This window comes from Oncorhynchus nerka, linkage group LG25, assembly GCF_034236695.1.
Source record: "Oncorhynchus nerka isolate Pitt River linkage group LG25, Oner_Uvic_2.0, whole genome shotgun sequence".
Classification (NCBI taxonomy): domain Eukaryota; kingdom Metazoa; phylum Chordata; class Actinopteri; order Salmoniformes; family Salmonidae; genus Oncorhynchus; species Oncorhynchus nerka.
Genome location: NC_088420.1, coordinates 46,401,162 through 46,424,346, shown reverse-complemented (window position 1 = coordinate 46,424,346; position 23,185 = coordinate 46,401,162). Strand labels below are relative to the sequence as shown.

Genomic DNA, 23,185 nt, shown 5'->3' with positions numbered 1-23,185 from the left:
ATGGGGGAAAAAAGTTTTAGTAAAATAAGCACAATGACTAATCAAGATCGACTCCTACACCTCAAGGTTGTCATTCAATTGGTCTCATTCTTGGGGGTGTAGAAAATCACCATAGCTATTTTATAAGCAAGCATTCGCCAGCTTGTGTCGTATTCAGCAAGCATCATGTAGATTACAAGTAATTAGAGATTATATTGAGACTCAAATGTATCCCTCGAAAAGTGACCGATTATGTTCTAGCTATTCTATACTTTACATGCATTGAAACCCTCCTAAAGCTGGGTTAGCATTGTATCGTGTCATGTTCTACAGTAACCAATAATGACTTCTTCACCGAGCGAAAGTACAGATGTCTGTGATAGTCCCTTGTCTTGCACGGTTTGAATGCATCGCTTCAGAGTAACAGATACCGCAGACACTGCATATCCGAGAGTAGGATTTCTATAAATGTAACACATACTTTCATTCATTGCAAAACCTGGGTGACTGGGTTTGTGAAAAGCATAACTTTTAGAAGTCTAGTCTGCTGCTATCAAAATCACTTTTATTACGTAAAAGGGATGTTTCGAGGAACATTGTTACACGGTCAAGAAACCCTCAGTAACAGCGTTTGAGAGTGGTTGAGTTGATTTAGAGGGCAAACAGTCAAATCTGTACTTGCATAACCAGAATGTATTTAGTATACAAGCAGCGTATAGTAGCATATAACATATAGAATTGTAAAATAGAGATGAACATATTCATCAACATATTGTTGAAGAGCATCATCTCCGCCCAACTAGGACACTCGTACATCAACAAACTGAATGAACATCTCCAAACTCTTTCCCCAATCCCAACATTTAAAATGCATGACCACACCCCACGGGCGGGCCCTTGGGGTATGTAACTCAATCAGAATAAGAAGCCATAAGAGTGACAGATATATACCTGCTTCCCCTCGCAGGGCTTTCTCCACAGCCACACCCCTCTCCTCCAGCTGTCTCTGTTTCTCCTCCACCTGCTCCAGCTGCCTCTGGATGGTCTGAAGGAGGAAACAAACAATTCAGAACACACACACACGGTCTGGGAGAGTCTCTCATAGCCCACAGATCCAAAACATTTGAATGAACCGGCACAGTTCCAATAGGCAATTATTTTATTTTTTTGTATGAGAAGAGTTTAAAGGTCGTGTCTGAAACCCTCTTAATAATTACCGTCTCAAAGTTGGATCCGTTTTTGTTCTTCTATAAATAGGCGTACTTTTTGTCTTATCAAATATTCATGAGCGGCAACACCGAGGATGCATAGCTAATTAGTATTGTCTTGATCTCTGCATGGGAGTTCTGTTTTGATGATCTTCAAAGACATCAAATTGGGGCTTGCTTAAAATCATTCATAATTCACAGCGGTCTTGGTTCACCGGTTAAACACTCCTGTGCAGTGTGGACTCATACACAAGTTACTTAATCCACCCACAAAGTCCCCCCCCCCCCGAACACAAAATATCCTATTGGCTGCTTACCTGGGCTCTGTGCAGTCTCTTCAGCTCCTCCTGCTTGGCCTGTCGCCGGGCAGCTTTCTGTACCCTACGTGTCAGCTTGGCATTGAGCTCCTCCTCTGTGTAGGTTTTCTGAAACAGCATTACAACCATGTCAGAGGCCTTTGACTGATGGCCCATCCAGCTCTGTGGGAACTCTGTGGGATCTTATAGACGGGGCAGCTACCACAATCTGCTCTAGTACAACCTGAAGTTCACAACACACAATCCAAACTGAACAGACAAAACTACAAATATATGATATACCTTAGATTTCCTTCTATCACTTCTCCAACTCGCAATATTTCCCCAGTCTACAAGCCTATAAATTATCAGAAATGTATGGAACATTTTCCAACACATTTTATGAGTTGGTCTATGTACGTTTAACGAGGTTCTTGTCCTCTTTCAGCTCTTACTTTTATGCAATAAACATTTGAATTTGGAGTGGGGGAAAAAATTATTAAAACAAATGAAACATTTAATCTTTTTTTTTTTTTTTAACTGGAGTGATCGAGGAAAAGAGATAGTGGTAAGATTTAGATGCACTATTGTAAAGTGGCTGTTCCACTGGATGTCATAAGGTGAATGCACCAATTTGTAAGTCGCTCTGGATAAGAGCGTCTGCTAAATGACTTAAATGTAAATGTATAGAAAAGGAGCAGACTGCAACAAGGAGAGGTAGCTAGAATCCAAGTAGATCTGACAGCAGTGCTGGAGAACAGTGGGTTAACATCAGACCAGTAGAGACAAAAGATAAGGCGATCGACAACAGACTGGAGCAGACAGAGGAACAGGGTAGGCATATTGAAAAGTTGTCATTCATTGTGACCCGAAGACTGAGGACTGCAGTAGTTTGGACCTCCAGTGAGGGTGCTGTGGCATGCATCTGAAGAGTAATGGTTAGTTATGCCGTCACGGTGGCCACTGTGGCAAAATGGACGTAGATGGTTAGGGTAGTAGTGCAACGGTTGGCGCATGCGCTGGGGTAATATGACGTGGGCCAATGGACATGTGTGTACACACTACCTTGGTGGCGTACGCTCTCTTGAACGCCAATGCGTGAGGGACATAAACAGACTTGGGGAAAACAAAACAAACAGAAAAAAGAAAACAAACAAATGGAATGATTAAATGGGTACAATCAAACAGGCAATGTTAAAAGCCCCCCCCCCATCAACACAAAGATGAGGGTGCAGTGATGAGTGGTGAATCTACATTTCTACCATGAATTATTCATCAAACATTGAACTCAAATCATTTGTATTTAAAATATATACCCAAGTGGTCCAGAGACAATGTGAAGAAAACCGAAAACATTGACGCAAAACAGCTGATTGTATTCATGAGAAGACTTTGCTCAAAAATATACTGAACTAAAATATAAAAGCAACAACTTCAAAGATTTGAATTACAGTTCATATCAGGAAATCAGTCAATTTAAATAAATGAATTAAGCCCTAATCTATGGATTAAGGGGGGAGTCGGTATCTGGTGTGACCACCATTTTCCTCATGCAGCGTGACACATCTTCCCATAGAGTTAATCAGGCTGTTGATTAAGGCCTGTGGAATGTTGTCCCACTCCTCTTCAAAAGCTGTGTCAAGTTGCTGGATATTGGCGGGAACTGGAAAACACTGTCGTACACGCCGATCCAGAGCATCCTAAACATGCTCATGAGTGACATGTCTGGTGAATACGCAGGCCACGGAGGAACGGACATTTGGTGATGGCGGCGGGTAAATGGGGCGATGGCGGCGGGTAAATGGGGCGATGGCGGGGGGTAAATGGGGCGATGGCGGGGGGTAAATGGGGCGATGGCGGCGGGTAAATGGGGCGATGGCGGCGGGTAAATGGGGCGAATGGCGGCGGGTAAATGGGGCGATGGCGGCGGGTAAATGGGGCGATGGCGGCGGGTAAATGGGGCGATGGCGGCGGGTAAATGGCACGACAATGGACCTCAGGATCTCGTCACGGTATCTCTGTGCATTCAAATTGCCATCGATAAAATGCAATTGTGTTTGTTGTCCATAGCTTACGCCTGCCCAATCCATAACTCCAACGCCACCATGGGGCACTCCGTTTACAACGTTGACATCAACTAACCGCTCGCCCAGACGACACCATACACATGGTCTGCGATTTTGAGGCCTTGTTGGACATACTGCCAAATTCTCTAAAAAGACATTGGGGGCTGCTTATAGTAGAGAAGATAACATTACAATTATCTGGCAACAGCTTTGGTGGACAATCCTGCAGTCAGCATGCCAATTGCATGCTCCCTCAAAACTTGAGACATCTGTGGCATTGTGTTGTGTGACAAAAACTGCACGTTTTAGAGTGACCTTTTTTTTGTCCCCAGCACACGTTGCACCTGTGTAATGATCATGCTGTTTAAACAGCTTCTTGATACACCAAACCTGTCAGGTGGATGGATTATCTTGGCAAAAGAGAAATGCTCATTAACAGGGATGTAAAGGAATCTGCGCACAGAATTTGAGAGAAATAAGTATTTTGTGGGTATGGAAAAATTCTAGGATCTTTTATTTCAGCTAATGAAAAATGGGACCAACACTTCACATGTTGCGTTTATATTTTTGTTAAGTGTAGATTAATCTGCACTGCTACTAGCAGAGCAGTCTGAGACAAAAATAAGTGACAATTACATACAGTAGACTGCCTATTTCAGTGAGAAGGTACTATTTCACTCCACAGAACTGACATTAAACTACTCAACGTCTCTAAAAAACAACAAACACTAAACCACAGAACACCAAAACTCATTGAGACTATTCTGGATAAAAGATCCCTGCTGTTCCTCAATGAGCGTCACAGGGCCAGATCCCTTGTAGTGAAAAGATCCACTGTTAACCAACATTGATATTTTGTTGTTGTCGCTAAAAACACGTTTTATGCTGTACTATCAGACATATTCAGTGTTGGAACCATGCCTGAAGTCATGCTTGCCATGCCTATTGAGGCTCCGATACACGTTCAGAGTCTGTTGAAATCAGAACCGTGGGCAAGACATTAACGACGAGTTGTTTTGGAAAGTGTTTAAAAAAGGTTAGCATGTGGAATGCTTGCCTCTGGCCCTGAGCTCCATCTATTCTAATGGATAAACCTCCACAGATACAGAGCAGCAGCAGCTGCGGAACTAAACACTTTTGAATTTGCCAGACACTGCATATTTTGACTGTTCACTGATACAAGTAAAACTAATTCAATTTAACTCCTGTCCTTGATCAGGATTTCACAAACTCGGTCCCGGTGTCCCCCCTGGCTGCCCGTTTGTGTCAACTCTACACAGTTCTGTGAGTGTCACTGGGTAGGCTGATACTCCATTACATGGGTGCAACATCCATAAGTTAGGCTGTACAGTGCATATACACAGAGTGTACAAAACATTAAGGATAACTTCCTTATATTGAGTTGCACCCCCCCTTTTGCCCTCAGAAAAGCCTCAAATCGTCAAGAGTATGGAATCTACAAGGAGACGAAAGCGTTCCACAGGGATGCTGGCCCATGTTGACTCCAATGCTTCCCGCAGTTGTGTCAAGTTGGCTGGATGTCCTTCGGGTGGTGGACCATTCTTGATACACACAGGAAACCGTTGAGTGAAAAACCCAGCAGCGTTGCAGGTCTTGACACAAACCGGTGCACCTGGCAGATACTACCATACCCTGTTCAAAGGCACCTACATCTTTGGTCTTGCATATTCACCCTTTGAATGACACACACAATCAATCTCAATTGTCTCGAGGCTTAAAAATCCTTCTTTAACTTGACTCTTTCCCTTCATCTACACTGATTGAAGTGGATTTAACAAGTGACATCAATAATCGATCATAGCGTTCACTTGGATTCCCCTGGTCAGTCTATCATGGAAAGAGCAGGTGTTCTTAATGTTTTGTATACTCTGTGTACACGGTCAGTATGCCCCCAATGCAATTACAAAGTCTAATACTTCCACAGTGCGATTTCAACTGATTTATATGTCAAATTAACAAATTATTGTATTTTGTTGAACTTTCAAATGGCGGTCTTTTATTTTAAAGGCGAATCGCAAATTCCACTATTGTGTCTAATCCTTATTGCGGCTAGCTCCACACAGGCAGAGTTGTAACTGACAAGTAACCTGTATGTCTATGTCGTTTTTTGTTTGAATTGTTTACGTGTTCGCTATGCGGGGGAAATGATAAAACAAGCGGAACTACGTAGCTAACTGTTGTAACGGGGACAGTATTGTAGCAACACACCTTTGGAGGGGAGGCAATCCCGCGCTGTGTTAGCTAACTTTTCATGTCATCAGGTGTAGTTCGTAAAGGTTGCAGTGTGTATCTTAGGACGGTAACGTTATAATAATTAAGGATGACGTGTGAATTCATGCCAGGAATAATAAGGGTGAAGTTTGATTTCCTCCCTTCTGTAATAAGCAGCCAATGAGGTACTTTTCCTTTATTCATGTGTTTAATCTGATACTGTTATAGCGCCGGCTAAACTGTTTATGTATGTAAGCACTTCAGAGTTATACCAAGCTAATAAGTCACTCGTAAGATAAGAAGGTTGTAAGAGTGTGCTTAACTGTATTTTCATTTACTTTATAGTTCTCACGGAAGGTGATAATTCTGACTAAAACTACAGAATAAAGCCGCCAGTTAAAATCAAGGAACGGTGGTGCTCGTGGTTACTGGAGGGAGCTACAAGAGTTGTTGACCATTTTCATCAACATTGGTCATATTGGCTTTGATATGATGGTATGGAGATTTTCATTTAACATTGAACTTCAACCAATCCCTACTATTAATACCAATACTATACTAATAGTTTGTTACTTTGCTTGCAGACAGAATAAAATGGCAAAAAATCTTCAGACCTATCTTGATTCATTTTATAATACTGTTTTAGGTTGAGTTAGGGTGTCTGGGATTCTAACAAGAAAATAACCCAAAAATGAATAGTAATTTACATTCAACATTTGAATTGTTATCCTTGTTTGAAATTCAAAAGCATTCATCCCACTGTAGCACCAAGTGTAGTACCTCCTCTTCCTCTTTTTCTATGATTCGATCAAGGTCCCGACCTCTTTCTTTTCCCCTCTCCCTTATTTTCTGCCCTTTTCTCTCCCCCGCTTTTTCCTCCTTTGTCGTTTCCTTCTGAATGCCTGACACTAGGTCAAAGATGTCCGTATGCCGCTTGGAATATAAAGGATTTAAAACAGCATATGAAAACACAAAAAAATGACCACAGTTGGGGTGAGGTTTTCAAGTGTGAACCGGTGATGGATGAAGATAAAACTCTGAGTGACAAGCATGACTCACGTCTGTCCTAGACTTCTGAGAAGACCTCTCCAGCACATCATCACATGACAGATCCGAGTCCTCAGAGAAGCTCAGGTTTCTGCGCGACTTCAAATCTGGAATGGAAAAAACAAAGACAGCATAACTAACTGTTATTTCTCTCTGGACTTGATGTGACCATAACTAAAATAACTAGCCAGGAACATATAACCAAAGACCGACATCAAGACTAAATGCCTTGCTCTAAGCAAGTTGTACATGGTAAACTACAGGCCATGGTATACCATGGTAAACTATAGACTCCATGACATCCTGTGTTTCTCTGTCAGTCTCACCTGACGACCTGCCGAGAGGCGACAATCGCTTCTTCCCAGAGTCGTTGGTGTTGGAGCTGGATGGCGTGCTGGGACATGACTTGTCGTCCTTATTCTTCTTCTTGTCTTTCTTGTACCCCGAGAACACAGCCTTCCACAGGGACTTGTGTTTGGGCGGCGACGGCGTCTCGTCTGTGCCGTGCTTGACCGAGAGCTGGCTTTCATTCTTGGCTTTCTTCTCCTTCTTGTTCTTGCGAGGTGAGAAAAGCGAGCCACGCTTCTTGCTCTTGCCCCCCGAGGCGGAGCCGTCGGAGGAGACGGTCGAGCTGTCCAGACTCTTGTTACCCTGACTGCTAAAGAAACGCTCTGATAGAGTCTCAGCCTTCTTTGCCTCAAGAGATTTCACTGCATACGTCTTTGGAGAACTGGATGACTTCTTAGTACTTTTCCCTGAAGTCTCTGATGAGGCCACGTTCCACACCACTTTAGCCGTGGCGGCGGCGCCCTTGGCAGCGTCTGTCTCTTTCATCTTGTTGAGCTGCTTGGCCATGGCTTCCTTCAGAGCTTGGCTCTTGATGGACTTCTCTCTGGCTCTCATCCGTTCCTCTGCTATTTCCTTGGCCTCAGGGGAGAACTGCTGGGCCTTCTGGCTCTTCGAGGCCTGCTGGTTCACAGGAAAAATGGGCTTTCCGTTTTCCATGGCCAGGGCCAGGTGCAGGGGACGCTTCTCCCTCTCCCTGTTGGGCTTGCTGCTGGGCGGAGTGTAGAACCTGTCCATGGTTGTGTCCGGCGTCCGCTCGTCGTACGTGTCCTCCACATCGTCCGCAAACGGGATCTCCGCCACACACTCCACGAATGACTTCCTCACCTCCTCCCGACGTGGTTTGCTGCTCTTCTCCCGTCTCATGACCACCAACGGAGTGACCGGAGCTGTGACCGGCGAGGTGACTGGCGAGGTGACCGGTGTAGTCCTGGGGGCAGGCTTGGGCGCAGATACTGGCATAGACACAGGGCTGAGTTGGGTCCTTGGTGCAGGCACAGGGCTGTTGGTCTTGGTGGGTGCCACCTTGGCTGGCTTCTTGGCTGGCTCAGGTGTAGTGGGGCCATCGATCCCATTGTCCCAGGACACCTGGTGCTTCTGCTGCTGCTTGAGAGTAGCTGGCTCCTCGTTGGGCGGGGGCGGCGGGGGGCTGGATGGTGGGGTGAGCATGGTGGAGTCGGAAGTGTGGTAGCTGTCACTGGCCGCCTGGCTGGTCTGGTTGGTGGCCATGCTGCCGTTGAGGCCTAGGCCGGAGCTGCTGCTGAGGTCCCTCCGTTCTGAGCCAATGCTCTTGGACTCCGCAGGGAGATGACCTGGCCCTCCACCGTAATGTTCAGCCTGCGAATGACCGAGCGACCGGTGAAGGGAGAAGGGGAAGGCCTAAGCTCCTCTGAGAGATCCTCTGGGGTATAGGACTTGGTCGAGGGGGAGTCCGGAGTGGGCACCTTACCCACAGTAACATGACACTTCTCTGGGGCTTTGCTGCTGCTGCTACGGTCCAGTGGGGTGAGACCCAGGCTCTTCCTGATCTCGGCACTCTTCAGCCAGAACTCCTCGATGATGTCCGTCTTCTTCACCGGGGTTTCGTCTGTGAGGTCCAGAGATTTTTGAGGCTCGGGGGTAGTCCTGTCAGAGGAGGCTGGTTTGGCTAGCGGAGTGGAGGTGATGGCAGGGACAGGCTGAGTTCTGACAGGAGAGTCCGAGGTGAGGGGTGAGGAGGGCTCGTGGCAGGGCAGCGGCTGGGCACAGATGGGAGACAGCGGGTTCCCTGTCGGGGGGCAGGAGCAGGGTGGAGAGTTGACAGGGGATTTTTGGGTGACCGTCTCAGGCAGTGGGATAGGCTGGGAGCGAATAGGGGAGTGAATGGGGGACAGGGCATGGGTAGCGTATTGGGGGCTCTTGGCATTGGGAGTCTGAACTGTCCTCTGGGGTATTGTGATGTTCTCCGATGCCAAGGGATCTGGGAAAAAGCGCATTCCAGGTGATTTGACCAGGTAGGAAGGAGACGTGTGAGACATCTGGAAGACAAGCAGAGGAAGAGGAGCATTTAGCCTTTTGACGAAGTCATTAAAATGCCAAGAACTAATGGCTAACAAGTAGATGAGAGGGAAACATTTCTTACCTGTAAATCAGGCTGTGGAGTCGGTGGTTTGACTGGCGAGAGCACAACTTCCGCAACTAACTTCACCGGACTGACACTAGGTTGTTCAATGCTATAGGTGATCCCCTGACTCTGCGACTTCTTGTCCTCTTCAGGAAGCGCATCACTGAGCTCTGACTGGTGCAGACGAGCCTCCGCCTCCGCGTCAGAGGGAATGTCCTCTGTAATAATATAGGCAAGATCAGTGTTGTTAATAAGCCTTCTGTGACGCCTCAATAAAGTATTAGATACGAAATAGTAGAGATTTGCTGAATAAGTTGGTTTAATACCCTGGTCCATCTCGGTGCCTGGCTCAAAATCATGGCTGCCCACTTCTGCTTCCGGGTCATCATCCTCACAGGGCTCTGAAGGCACAGGAGAGATACAGTTAAACAGGGGTATCAACTGAGCTTTCAGTTAGGTTCAAACAGTCTAATGGGTCGTTCCATGTCATTTCAGAAAGTCATGACACCCACGATCACAGATTGTTCTGGAAAAGTTTCTGTAGTTAGAAACAGATAAGATAAGCATTCCTACAACATGATTTTGTTTAAATATCATTTGATCTCTGAGAAATTAAGCTATTGATTGCTTCCAAATTGGCCATTTTAATTTATAGTTCATATAATATTCAATAAATATAGTACACAACATCCAATTTCAGTGGGTGGTTTTCAAATTATTATTTATTTTTGATTACCCATGTCTTACACATTGGTAGAAAAAGAGTTTGGTCCAAATAGGATGTTGGGTAGTATATTTATTGAATATTATTTGAATCCTATACATTTAAAATGGCCAATTTGGTTGCAATACAATTAGCTTAATTTCTTAAGAGATCAAATTATATTTCAACAAAATAATGTAGCAGGAATTCAGAACAACTTGAGAGGGTGGGTGTCAAAGTCCTCTTTCTTGTTGCTTTTTGAAGGAACCCTAATCTGAACCCTCTCCATGTCTGACCTCTGAGTAAAAAGATAAGAAACAAAGTGTTATTAAACAAATACTTCAGAAAATGCCTTTGGGTAAATGTGAAGCGTGAAGAACAGGAGATAAAAGCAAACGAAAGGGGATTATTGACAACTATGCTATAACAACTACTACAGACTAGGCTAAGGAAAGGTACACTTCTGGGACAAACTTTAAAAAGAGATTTGTGGTTAGATATTAACAGACACGTCATTATAACATGTGGACATAGTTGCACATAAACACTAAAACAAAAAGAGGAGCATATATATCATGGCATGATTAGTGGTATGAGACATGCACTGATCCATTTCTGCAGAACGCAAAGCATGACGCTTGCATCAAGCAATTGCACAACCAAAACGGGTTAATGGCATCACATGTCAGTGGACAAGCAAAAGTATCCCTCCTCCAAAGCGTCGTTGTGAGCTCGATACACTACAGGTGTAGGCGAGAGAGTTACTAGTTTGTATGTTTTTTTGTGTGTCAAGAACGAAAGCCCTCCAAAAAGCTTCAAATGGGAGTCACCCGACCTCAGAAACATGCAACTGTTAATATCAGAGGAAAACAACTATTCCAGAGAAATGACTGCGCTCTAACTGTCAACTCCACCCTCATTCATTCCCCACCTAGTGACACCATTGTGCAGGCAGAGGCAACCTACCATAGACTTGCAACAGCTCTGGTGAGTGTGACGTGTAGCCTACAAGAGAAACTCATTCTAATGTGTTATCAGCACAGCTTAAAGAGAGCTTTACCCTGGCTGGCCTGGCACACTGTGAATGATCTGACTCTCAACCCCAAACACATCCTGACCTCTGACAGACAGGCTTTAACACGACCTATACCCATCCCCAGGCAGAATAACACTTTTACCTCTTTTTCTCCCCAATTGGTAGTTACAGTAGCTGCAAGTCCCGTACGGACTCGGGAGAGGCGAAGGTCGAGAGCCATGCGTCCTCCGATACACAACCCAACCAAGCTGCACTGCTTCTTGACACAATGCCCGCTTAACCCGGAAGCCAGCCGCACCAATGTGTCGGAGGAAACACCGTACACCTGGCGACCGTGTCAGCGTGCATTGCGCCCGGCCCGCCACAGGAGTTGCTAGTGCGCGATGGGACAAGAACATCCCTGCCAGCCAAACCCTCCCCTAACCCGGACGACGCTGGGCCAATTGTGTGCCAACCCATGGGTCTCCCGCAGCGACGCCTCTTGCATTGAGATGCAGTGTCTTAGACCACAGCGCCACTTGGGAGTTCATTCTCTTACATTCTTGATGGTGCTTGCCGCTATAGATGTGTCAAGTCTAGAACACCTTATGCAACTCGTCTCCACTTCTACTCCTATTTGCTGTAGTTACTGTATAGTCCGATGCACAGGGTAGCGGGGTTGGGTGGTGAGTGAAGTGGTAAAGGTAGTGCAAGTGTTGGCTTCACCCCAAGAGAGATACGCTCTCCTGTGTGGCATTATTCCGGCATGCATGCTTGTGAGTGTGGGTCTGTGTGAGTGTGTGCTGCCATGCAAGGCCGGTATACAGTAGCATAGAGTTACGAGCTAAAGTATATAGGGATCATCATATAGAATGATCACATATATCGCTCTGCACTACCTCCGGACACCGACTCCAACCAGACTCGCACAGCCTCATGACGAGTGGATGTGTGGGCGGGGGCTACATTCAAAACAAACATTGGGATAGGAAATGAACGTAAAATAACAGACACTTGGGAAAGAAACAACAGAACAAAACAAAGCCAAACTAGACAGTATAAAAAGAATGAGAAAAATAAATGAAGGAAGCCGGGGTGTGATTGTTGACCTTTGACCTGACCCAGTGACACCGGTGTCTTTGTCCACCAAGTCACAACCCCAGACCCCCGCAATAACAATTAGACACAACATAAAAGGCTGGACAAAAATTAGACACAGAAAATAAAGCAGGTCAATCAAAACAAATCACAGACGATTATAGACAATATGTTTGTTAATGTTGGGGTTAACAGGGTGGCTCCTCCTGGCTCAGACACACAGAAGTAGCCGGTCTGATGAGAAACACTGGTCTCTTCCCTCAACCTGGAGACCCACAGCCAAGAAGCCACGGGGCCAGGTCTGGTAGTGTACCCAGGGATCAGCTCCTCTGGGCTGGGTTACCTGTGGAGGGGGACTGGGTGAGCGTGGTGGATGGCTGGGATGCAGAGGCAGGAGGCTCCTCCTTGTCCCCCTCTGACAGTGTGGAGACTCGTCTGAGATTCTTAATGCCCGTCGGATCCACAGGCTGCAGCACCTGCTGGATCTGCAGGTTTCTGGCTGTATGGAGGTGTAGGGGTTGGGTCATATACATGTGATGGTGATGTGTGTGGATATGAGTTGCAGAAGGGTGAGAGAGAGGAGAGACAGTCGTTGAGGAAGAAGGGTGGGAATACAAAGGGAAAGGGGAACAGACAGGACAGAACGGGAAAAGGAGAGAGAAGGCAGAGAGGTGATTAAAGACCAGTTGTATATGATATATCACAACCAGGAAGGTGGACGCTGCATGCACTAGCATCCTGGAACAAGAGTAGCAGCTTAACAGTAAAAGTATTACATTAGGAACAAGACTTTAACAATGTTTATCATCACACCACTTTCTATCATGCTAAAACTGTAACGAGTAAAACTGACTCTGTACATTTTCTTAGTATTAGTCGATTAGTACAAAGTTGAAAGATAAAAAATAAAATAAAAGTTCATTTGAAAAACGTTAAAAGTTAGGGTAAAACGGGAAGTAATATTTCAGCTTGAAAATGTAAAACAGAGAATGAAAAATAAATCACTCTTACTCTCTTCAAAATAGCAAACATAACCAAATCAGACAACATAATAATGCAAACAAAACACTCCTGGAGAAAGCCTGGTAAAAAGAAACAAATTGATGAGAATGTTTCTTCACTCGTAGTTATTATGTTCAGTGTACAAACTGCAAAACTCATCCGCAGGCAGTGGTGCTACCTTTAAATCTACAGGTATCCTCTTCGTCTTGGAGATTCTCCAGCCATATGCCTGACTGGAGCTCCTGCTCCCACGGGCAGTACTCCCCCTCTACCAGTTGGGGGAGACATCGCCCACATAATAACACACACACGGGAAAGACACAAACGCATTCAGACACAGACATCACACACATAGGAAGGGAGACACATGGTGGGAAAGAGGAGGAGAAGAAGAGGGAGGAAGAGAGATGGAGAAGATGAGGAAAACGATGACTTTACAATGACAGGTGAAAAAGGTACACTTTTCTACAAGAAGCAGATTCAGTCTGTTCTGAGATAAATTGTCACAGAGCTGAGATGAAGACTGAATGCTCACATACATATGAGGAGGAGGGATGAGGAAGACCTCATAGGGAAAACATTGACATCCCTCTGGCTCTGACACCAGTTTACTGGAGGCTACCTCTCAGAACCCACTGACTGAACACCTAGAAACAGCAGCTACATTCAGAAATGTCATATTACTACCTTGACATTGAATCAGAACAGACAGAATATTAAGGATCGGCACACCAACAGGACATCTGAAAACCTCAGACAAACTGCATAGATGTTTGTGAAACTTCAAAAAAATGTTTACCATCAGTCGATTCCGCCTCATCGTCCTCCTCTTCTTCATCATCTTCCTCCTCCTCCATTTCTAGATCCCTAGCAATGTGACCATGTGTCTCGTCCTCTCCCTCACCGTCCTCTCCCTCACCGTCCTCTCCCTCACCGTCCTCTCCCTCAGCCCCTGTGTCGCTGTCAGTCTTCAGCTTGGCATGGAGCTCCACAGCCTCCTTCCAGGGTACTCCTCCCAGGTCTGAGGGGCTGGGGGGCTCCTGCTGCTCCTCCTCATGTTGCTCCTCTTCATCCTGGTCCTCCTCCTCCATGTCAGACTCAGAGCTGCTGTATGAAAGCAAGGGAGGGAGGTGCAAGTTAGAGCAGGCATGGTTGGAGTCATCATGGAAGGGGATATATACCAACAACACTTACTGGCACTGTATGTATCCAGTACTAGAAAAACACTGACCATAACGATCATCACATACGAACATGCAATATTAAAATGATCATTTAAGTATTTGCCAAGATTTGTATACATGACTATATATAGACCTATGTTAAATTGCTGAGATTCAACAGTTGTTGCCACAGGTCACCCCATGCAGAGTTGACTGTTCCTCTGTGGTCTCACCTGGAGCCCAGGTCTGCGTGCGCGTCCTTGTCCAACACACTGCTTAGGTTGTGTTCGGCCAGCGTCTCCTCTGGCACCTCCTCTAGGTCCTCCTCCCGCTGCAGAGACAGACGGTAGTTCTCCAGCTCGATGCGCTCCGGCGTGCCCCGCAGACGCTTAGCCAGGCTGGGCTCCTGCAGCCCGTTCACCTCCGGGACTGGGGTGGACCGCGGAGGGGGAGAGAATACAGACAGGCAACTGAGAAATCATAGGTAGCACGGTCGAGGAGAGGAGCTGGAGGAATACCGCAGCGCAAGAGCCATGCAAGGCTTGTAGACACTAGGCAGGCTCAGCTTTCATTCAAACTGGGGCTATGCTCCTCTGCAACTTCTCTCAAGGTTTGCACTATACCATCGGACCAGTATACTGTGCCTACTGTATAACAACATGCTACCAGAAACCAGATCTCTTCCATAATCACGTTTCCATCCATGTTTCTTCCACGACTATAGTTGGGCACGGATTTATTGTGGCTCATTTTTCTATCAACTGATTTGTGTCACGTTTGAGACATTTTTGTTTGGTTTATATACACATTTATTTTGGAATCTAGGAAAAACAGACAAAAACACAGCCATTCTAATCATTTATTGCAGAAATGTTTGTTTCCTACAGTGTCTCACAAATCCAATATATATATAGTGTATATTATTTATACTTTATAGAATTATATAACATTCTATATGCAACAGGGTAAAGGTTGGTACTACTTTGCCTGTTTCCCATCCTAGGAAGCAACTCTTAAAGCTGACAGACACAAAGTCTAAATTTGAGGTGAGATTATACAATAGCACAGATGCGGTAAAGATGTCAATGGAACACAGGACACTGACGCCGTCACTGAGGCACATTCAACAAACCTGATATAACAAAGTGGATATTCGTCAAATCCGTAAGGATTTATACACAGAGTGTACAAAACATTAAGGACACATGCTTTTTCCATGACAGACCAGGTGAAAGCTATGATCCCTTATTGAGGTCTCTTGTTAAATCCACTTCAAAATCAGTATAGATGAAGGGGAGGTTAAAGAAGGATTTTAATGCCTTGAGACAATTGGAGACATGGATTGTGTTTGTGGGCCATTCAGAGGGGGAATGGGCAAGACAAAATACTTAAGTGCCTTTGAACGGGATATGGGAGTAGCTGCCAGGCGCACAGGTTTGTGTCAAGAACTGCAACGCTGCTGTTTTTTCCCCCCACACTCAACAGTTTGCCGTATGTACCAAGTGTGACGACCCTCCCACTCTGTCTGCCAAATTCTTTCCCTTTGCTCTTGTTTTCCTTAATAGGATGTCGGTGGGCGGACAAATGGGACACACCTGGGCTTGGGTGTGTCCCAGGATAAATGCACCTCTTCCCCCATTCATTGAGGAGACTCTCTCCATGCAGACATTGATAGATTTTGGTGTGGCATTTTTGTGGCTGTTTTTGTTTGTTTGCGTTGGCACCTTTCAACACCCCTCATTATCACATTTATGCACGCAACCACTCACTTACACTACTGACTACACATACCATTGTTTAATTGTATTTAGGTTACTTAAGTTAATAAATACATTTTGTTATTCCTTATCTCCACGTTGTCTCCCTTTTTTTCCGAACTTTGAGCCGGTTCGTGACACAAGAATGGTCCATCACCCAAAGGACATCCAGCCAACTTGACACCACTGTGGGAAGCATTGGAGTCAACATCGGCCAGCAATCCCTGTGGAACGCTATTGACACCAGAGTACATGCTCCTGATGAATTGAGGCTCTTCTGAGTGCAAAAGGGGAGGGTGCAACTCAATATTAGGAAGGTGTCCTTAATGATGTTTTGTACACTCAGTGTATATTGTAAAAGGCCCACAATGTGGTTACTGAAGTCAGATTTAGATATATTTGGCTATTTTCACTGCATAACATTTAGAAGTGACCGCTAAATGCTAACGTTAACTCCCGTTCGTATGAGCTAGTAGGATAGCTAGCATACCTAAATTAGTCGCTGTAGTCAAAGTAGTTTAACTGTAATGCAGTTGATAAGTGATATTGACATCCATACAAGCATTAAACTCAGATTTTTACCTCAGAATATTGTGAAATACACATACAGTATAAACAACAGCCTAAATGACGGCTAATTCTGCTGGTGAGCAATGAGGGATTTTTTTACGCATTTCCAACACGTAAAAATGGTTTGGGTCATGTTCCATTTACCTTTTTACCGCATCTACAGGGCACAGCAACCCTTCGAAATGTTTTCTTTAACATTCTAAATGTAGCTTATAAATTAAGGGAGTGAGAAACTTACCAACAGACAATGTGTTGTAAGCAATGACCTTACGCAACACTCACCAAAGCATGGTGTGGTAGTGAGTGTGATATTTGATTTGTTTTCATGAGCTGGTGCTAGTGGTGACAGTTCATGTCAGATGAGTGAAACTGAAGAATGCAGAACTCTAGTATCACAGAGGAGCATTTAGAGGGCAATTACACGGTCTGCATCATGAGACGATAGATTCTCGAGCCAATTCGTCTTATTCCACTAACCTCTAAAGACTATAACAGAAATGATAGGGATTCCCAAAGGTCAGCATGTGTTACGAGATGATCAAGGTCATTGCCATTATCAGGTAATATATGTCATGTCTGCGGCCTGCCTATATCTTATATAATATATCTTAGTTCCAAGTATAAATGTGCTGGGGGGGTGAAAGCCTTATATTTACCTCAATTATAATACTGGCATAGTAGGCCTACAGATGACCTATTAAAATAATCTAAGATACAAACTTCCCAATTCAGATCATTCGCCTGACATTAGATATATCAAGCTACACGTTTCAGCTATTACATCTATGACCCCACAGTACATGCAAGAGAAATGTAACATTTTAGGAAAGGCAGTAGAGGTGTTCCTATGCAAAGAGAGAAGGTGGGAATGCAGGAGGACAGACAAGACAGCCACTGACGGTATGGTCAGAGAGGAGAGGGAGGGTGGATCTCACAAGGGGCCAATCACAAGCACTGTTTCAAGCACTAGCTTTTGGCTTCGGGCTGCTCTGATAGGAGGGTGAAAAGGTAAAGCTTACAGAGAACCAATCACAAGCACTGATACAGGCACGCTCTAGTCAGCGGGTCAAAAAGGAGAAGGTAAAGCTGAGAAAGTCACAGGCCACTACAGGTTACAATCACAAGTTTGGCTATCGATTAAAGCACAGGCAGGCAAAAGAGCACACAACTTACTTCTTGAGTAATATAACATGTTAAATATCATAAATAAATGTAGATAAATACGACATTTAATGTACATAACTACAGGTTACAATTCAACAGGTTACTGTTAAATTACTATAAGTCAGTGAGAAAAGGTCACTTGAGTATAATGGTCTTAAAAACCACCGAAGAAAACAGCGAAGGCTCATCATTTTGCCTGACTGTTATTTTAATTTCCAGGCCGAGAAATGAAGAAGAAGAAGATGCACCATTTGTTTCAAATCTAGCTGACGGCCGGGCTACTTTACTAGCCAAAATCAATCCCAAATTGGATGCGAATGGGAGGGAATGCTGCATCTTCAAGAAATAAATAACACCACACACACAGAATCACAAGATTTACATCAACAGGACAGCAAGTCAACAAGCTATACGAAAGACGGATAGAGGATGCTAGCTTAGATCTATACAGTTTCACTCAGGGTAATTAGTTGGTGAAGTGAAGTCAGAGGTCATAGGGAGACGGGATATGTTATACAAAGCATTGTGGGTACTGTAGTACACCATGCTACAGGTCATGCTAGGAGATTGAGCAGGGCGTTGAGGGTGAAACAGCAGAGGAGGTAGACACAGTAGGTACAAAGGAATGGCGAGTCGAAGGGGTTTAGTGCCACCTGGTGGCAGGTCCAGGACAGGGTCCGGCGGAGGGTGCGCAGGGGCCACTCCCCACTCCCCCGGGCCAGCGGGGCCAAGCAGGGCAGTGGCACCACAGCTAGAGGTGAGGAAAGCGGGATAGTGGGGGTACCTGAGGACCGGCGCTCGGTGGGGGAAGGGGATGCCATCGCCCCCCTCCCGGGGGAGTCCACAGTGACCGCCGCTGGCAAGGATGCCTGGTTGTCCTGGAGACGAGACAGAAGTGCATGGGAGGAGGGGGTCAATACACATCCTACACTTCCTGATTATCCTACGAAACAGATCCAGTGTGAGAGTGAGAGATTGAGAGGAATACATTCAGAGAGAGACATGGTAGAGCTCAGAGAGCTAGTCCACACAATACAAACAGAACAAACCCACAAAACAGACCCCACAACAAGGCCTGGAGGGCAGACGGTGGAGATGGACGGCCATCTGAGAGAGCTGGTCGCTCTACGGACTGGGGAGGGAGAAATTAAAAGAGTCACACAAGGCACTGAAGGAGGAGGTGAGAAGCCTGAGGTGTGACAGAGAGCAGGGACTCTCCCCCAGAGAAGCCAGCGGAACAGCCCACCCCAGACCCCAACACAACAATGGGACAGGACCCACCAACCCCTCCTAACAGCCCCCTGTCAACTCCCCTGATTGCTCTCTTGACAACCCCCACACATCCACTGAGGACACACAAAAGCCAGAGATTCTGCTCCTCATTGACTCAAATGGAAAATACATTCAAGACACAAAGTGGCTAAAGCTCTGGTGCCCAAACACTAGGCATGTTGTCAGAGGACAGACTAGGGTCCCCCAGCCACATCATAATTCACACGGGCACAAATGATCTGAGGGCCCAGCAGGAAAGGGTGGCCACAGCACTCAAGGGAGTGATTGAAAAAGCTTATTCCACTTTCCCCAACGCATCCTGCTGCCACGAAAAGACGTTTACCCTGTCACCACCATACAGCATGTGAATGCAAGAATTTCGTGAGACTGTGCCCCAAAACCTAATGTCTACCTGGCCCACCACTCCAGCCTGGACAGATTAGATGCTCAACATGCTCTGCTCACACCTACTGTGATGGTCCAGGCCTAAACCACACAAAAACAACACTAGACACCATGGAACACAAAGCTTTTACTATCTCATCCTGGAATATACAAGGTCTGAGGTCATTTGGCCTAAAGAGCAGGAACCCAGACTTCATCAAAGAAATTGGAAATACAGACATTGTCATCCTACAAGAAACATGGTGTAAAGGAGACAGACCCACTGGTTGCCATCTAGGTTACTGAGAGCTGGTAGTCCCATCCACCAAACTACCAGGTGTGAAACACCTGTGTGTTCCCGCGCAGCCCAGTCAAAACTGTTCGCTGCTCTGGCCCCCCAATGGTGGAACAAACTCCCTCACGACGCCAGGACAGCGGAGTCAATCACCACCTTCCGGAGACACCTGAAACCCCACCTCTTTCAGGAATACCTAGGATAGGATAAAGTAATCCTTCTCACCCCCCCCCCCCCTGAACGATTTAGATGCACTATTGTAAAGTGGCTGTTCCACTGGATGTCTTAAGGTGAACGCACCAATTTGTAAGTCGCTCTGGATAAGAGCGTCTGCTAAATGACTTAAATGTAAATGTAAATGAAACAGGGAAGAGACTCCGGGGGTATGCTAATTTGGTATAGAGCAGACATAACCCCACTCTATTCAATTAGTCAAAACAGGAACATTTTACATCTGGCTAGACATTAATAAGGAAATTCTCTCAACAGAGAAAAATATCCTCATGTGTCCTACCTATATCCCCCCCAATAGAACCCCGATTAACGATGACAGCTTCTCCATCTTAGTGGGGAGATCAACAATTTCCAGACCCAGGGTCCTGTACTAGTTTGTGGCGAACTAAATGCCAGAACTGGACAAGAACCTGACACCATCAGCAAACAGGGGGACAAGCACCTACCTGGAGGGGACAGCATTCTCTCCCCCATATGCCCCCCTAGGCACAACCATGACAACATAACCAACAAAAACGGGTCACAACTCCTGCAGCTCTGTCGCACACTGGGTATGTACATATGGACCACAAAGCTTCTACCATCTCATCCTGGAATATACAAGGTCTGAGGTCATCTGCCTTTGGCCTAAAGAGCAGGAATGGTAGGCTTCGAGGGGACTCCTACGGTAGGTACACATATAGCTCATCTCTTGGCAGCAGTACTGTAGAGTACTTTATCCCTGACCTCAACCCAGAGTCTCTCAGAGCGTTCACAGTCAGCCCACTGACACCCCTATCAGACCACAGCAAAATACACTCTACTTGAACAGAGCAATACTCAATCATGAGGCATCAAAGCCAAAGGAGGTGAATAATATATATTTTTAAATGTTATAGATTGAAGGAGAGTAGTGTCTACCAAATCTACCAAAAAACAATTGGGCAACAACAAATTCAATCCCATCTAGACAATTTCCTGGACAAAATGTTTCACTGTAATAGTGAAGGTGTAATGCTGGCAGTAGAAAATCTAAACAGTATATTTGACCTCTCAGCTTCCCTATCAAATTTAAACATTTCAAACAGAAAATGAACAACATCGACAAATAGTTTGATGAAGAAGGCAAAAACCTAAGAAAGAAATTGAGAAACCTGTCCAACCAAAAACATAGAGACCCAGAACACCGGAGTCTACACCTTCACTATGGTGAATCACTAAAACATCACAGAAATACACTACGGAAAAAGAAGGAACAGCACGCCGGAAATCAGCTCAGTGTAATTGAAGAATCCATTGACTAACCACTTCTGGGAGAATTGGATAACACTAAACAAAGAACAACAGGAAGAATTATCTATCCAAAACGGAGACGTATGGGCAAACCACTTCTCCAATCTTTTGGCTCTATAACAAAGAACAAACCGCAAAAACATGAACAAATACAAATCTTAGAAACAACTATTAAAGACTACCAGAACCCACTGGATTCTCCCATTACCTTGAATGAACTACAGTATAAAATAAAAACCCTCCAACCCAAAAAGGCCTGTGGTGTTGATGGTATCCTCAATGAAATGATAAAATATACAGACAACAAATTCCAATTGGCTATAATAAAACTCTAACATCATCCTACAGCAGCACCTAGATCTTCTGCACAGATTCTGCCAGACCTGGGCCCTGACAGTAAATCTCAGTAAGACCAAAATAATGGTGTTCCAAAAAAGGTCCAGTCGCCAGGACCACAAATACAAATTCCATCTTGACACCGTTGCCCTAGAACACACAAAAAAAAAAGATAAATACCTTGGCCTAAACATCAGCGCCACACGTAACTTCCACAAAGCTGTGAACAATGAGAGACAAGAAGGGCATTCTAATTCTGCAAAAAATATCCTCCGTATACAACGGAGCAGAATTAGGCCGATACCCGCTAATGATCAAAATCCAGAAAAGAGCCGTTAAATTTTACAACCATCTAAAAGGAAGGGTTTCCAGAAACCTTCCATAACAAAGCCATCACCTACAGAAATTAACCTGGAGAAGAGTTCCCTAAGCAAGCTGGTCCTCTGTTCACAAACACACCCCACAGAGCCCCAGGACAGCAACACAATTAGACTCAACCAAATCATGAGAAAACAAAAAGATAATTACTTGACACATTGGAAAGAATTAACAAAAAAAAACAGGACAAACTAGAATGCTATTTGGCCCTAAACAGAGAGTACACAGTGGCAGAGTACCTGACCACTGTGACTGACCCAAACTTAAGGAAAGCTTTGACTATGTACAGACTCAGTGAGCATAGCCTTGCTATTGAGAAAGGCTGCCTGGCTCTCAAGAGAAGACAGGCTATGAGCTCACTGCCCACAAAATTAGGTGGAAACTGAGCTGCACTTCCTAACCTCCTGCCAAATGTGTGACCATTTTAGAGACACATATTTCCCTCAGATTACACAGATCCACAAAGAATTTGAGAACAAACATGATTTTGATAAACTCCCTTATCTATAGGGTAAAATACCACAGTGTGCCATCACAGCAGCAATATTTGTGACCTGTTGCCACAAGAAAAGGTCAACCAGTGAAGAACAAAAACCATTGTAAATACAACCCATATTTATGTTTATTTATTTTCCCTTTTGTACTTTAACCATTTGCACATTGTTACAAGATTAAATATACAAAATATGACATTTGTAAAGTCTTTATTATTTTGGAACTTCTATGAGTGTAATGTTTACTGTTCATTTTTATTGTTTATTTCACTTTTGTATATTATCTACTTCACTTGCTTTGGCAATGTTAACATATGTTTCCCATGTCAATAAAGCCCCTTCAATTGAATTGAGAGAGAGAGGGTGAGAGAGAGAAAGGGTGTGAGAGAGTGAGAATGAGTGTGTGTGAGGATGTGTGTGTGTGTGTGTGTGTGTGTGTGGGGGGGGGGGGTGATGGGTCAGTAGTACCTTAGCATTGAGCAGAGCAGGGGTCGGTGCCGGCCTCTTCCTCTGAGCCTGACCAGACGAGCGGTAACAGTAGTGGGGCTTGCAGTAAAACTTCCCTGTAGGAGAGGAGACAGAAACAGAGAAGTACTAAACCAGTGCAAAACAAACATACTGCAGACTGCATTAACCTCATCTGACTGTTGCATACTCTTCAGTACTGTGAAAGCCTGTGTGTGTGTGTGTGTGTGTGTGTGTGTGTGTGTGTGTGTGAGTGAATGCTGTACATAGAAAGACAACATTTTGTCCTCCCTCAGTTCCTACTGG

General features: G+C 45.0%; 1 protein-coding gene and 1 long non-coding RNA gene across 2 annotated transcripts in view; one reads left to right on the top strand and one right to left on the bottom strand.

The window, feature by feature from the left end:
- LOC115109580 (protein-methionine sulfoxide oxidase mical3a-like) overlaps positions 1–23,185 on the bottom strand; it is a 149,229-nt gene that overhangs the window by 8,716 nt on the left and 117,328 nt on the right. The window contains 16 exon segments of the mRNA XM_029634623.2: positions 931–1,024; positions 1,505–1,612; positions 2,549–2,599; positions 6,562–6,714; positions 6,841–6,935; positions 7,155–8,480; positions 8,483–9,191; positions 9,296–9,495; positions 9,604–9,678; positions 11,895–11,957; positions 12,437–12,592; positions 13,274–13,363; positions 13,895–14,202; positions 14,492–14,687; positions 18,534–18,627; positions 22,883–22,977. Of these exon segments, the coding sequence (XP_029490483.2) occupies positions 931–1,024; positions 1,505–1,612; positions 2,549–2,599; positions 6,562–6,714; positions 6,841–6,935; positions 7,155–8,480; positions 8,483–9,191; positions 9,296–9,495; positions 9,604–9,678; positions 11,895–11,957; positions 12,437–12,592; positions 13,274–13,363; positions 13,895–14,202; positions 14,492–14,687; positions 18,534–18,627; positions 22,883–22,977 (3,813 nt within the window).
- Positions 5,770–6,392, top strand: LOC135564546 (uncharacterized). The gene is made up of 2 exons (XR_010461133.1): positions 5,770–5,966; positions 6,127–6,392. It is a non-coding gene; the product is annotated as an uncharacterized LOC135564546 (long non-coding RNA).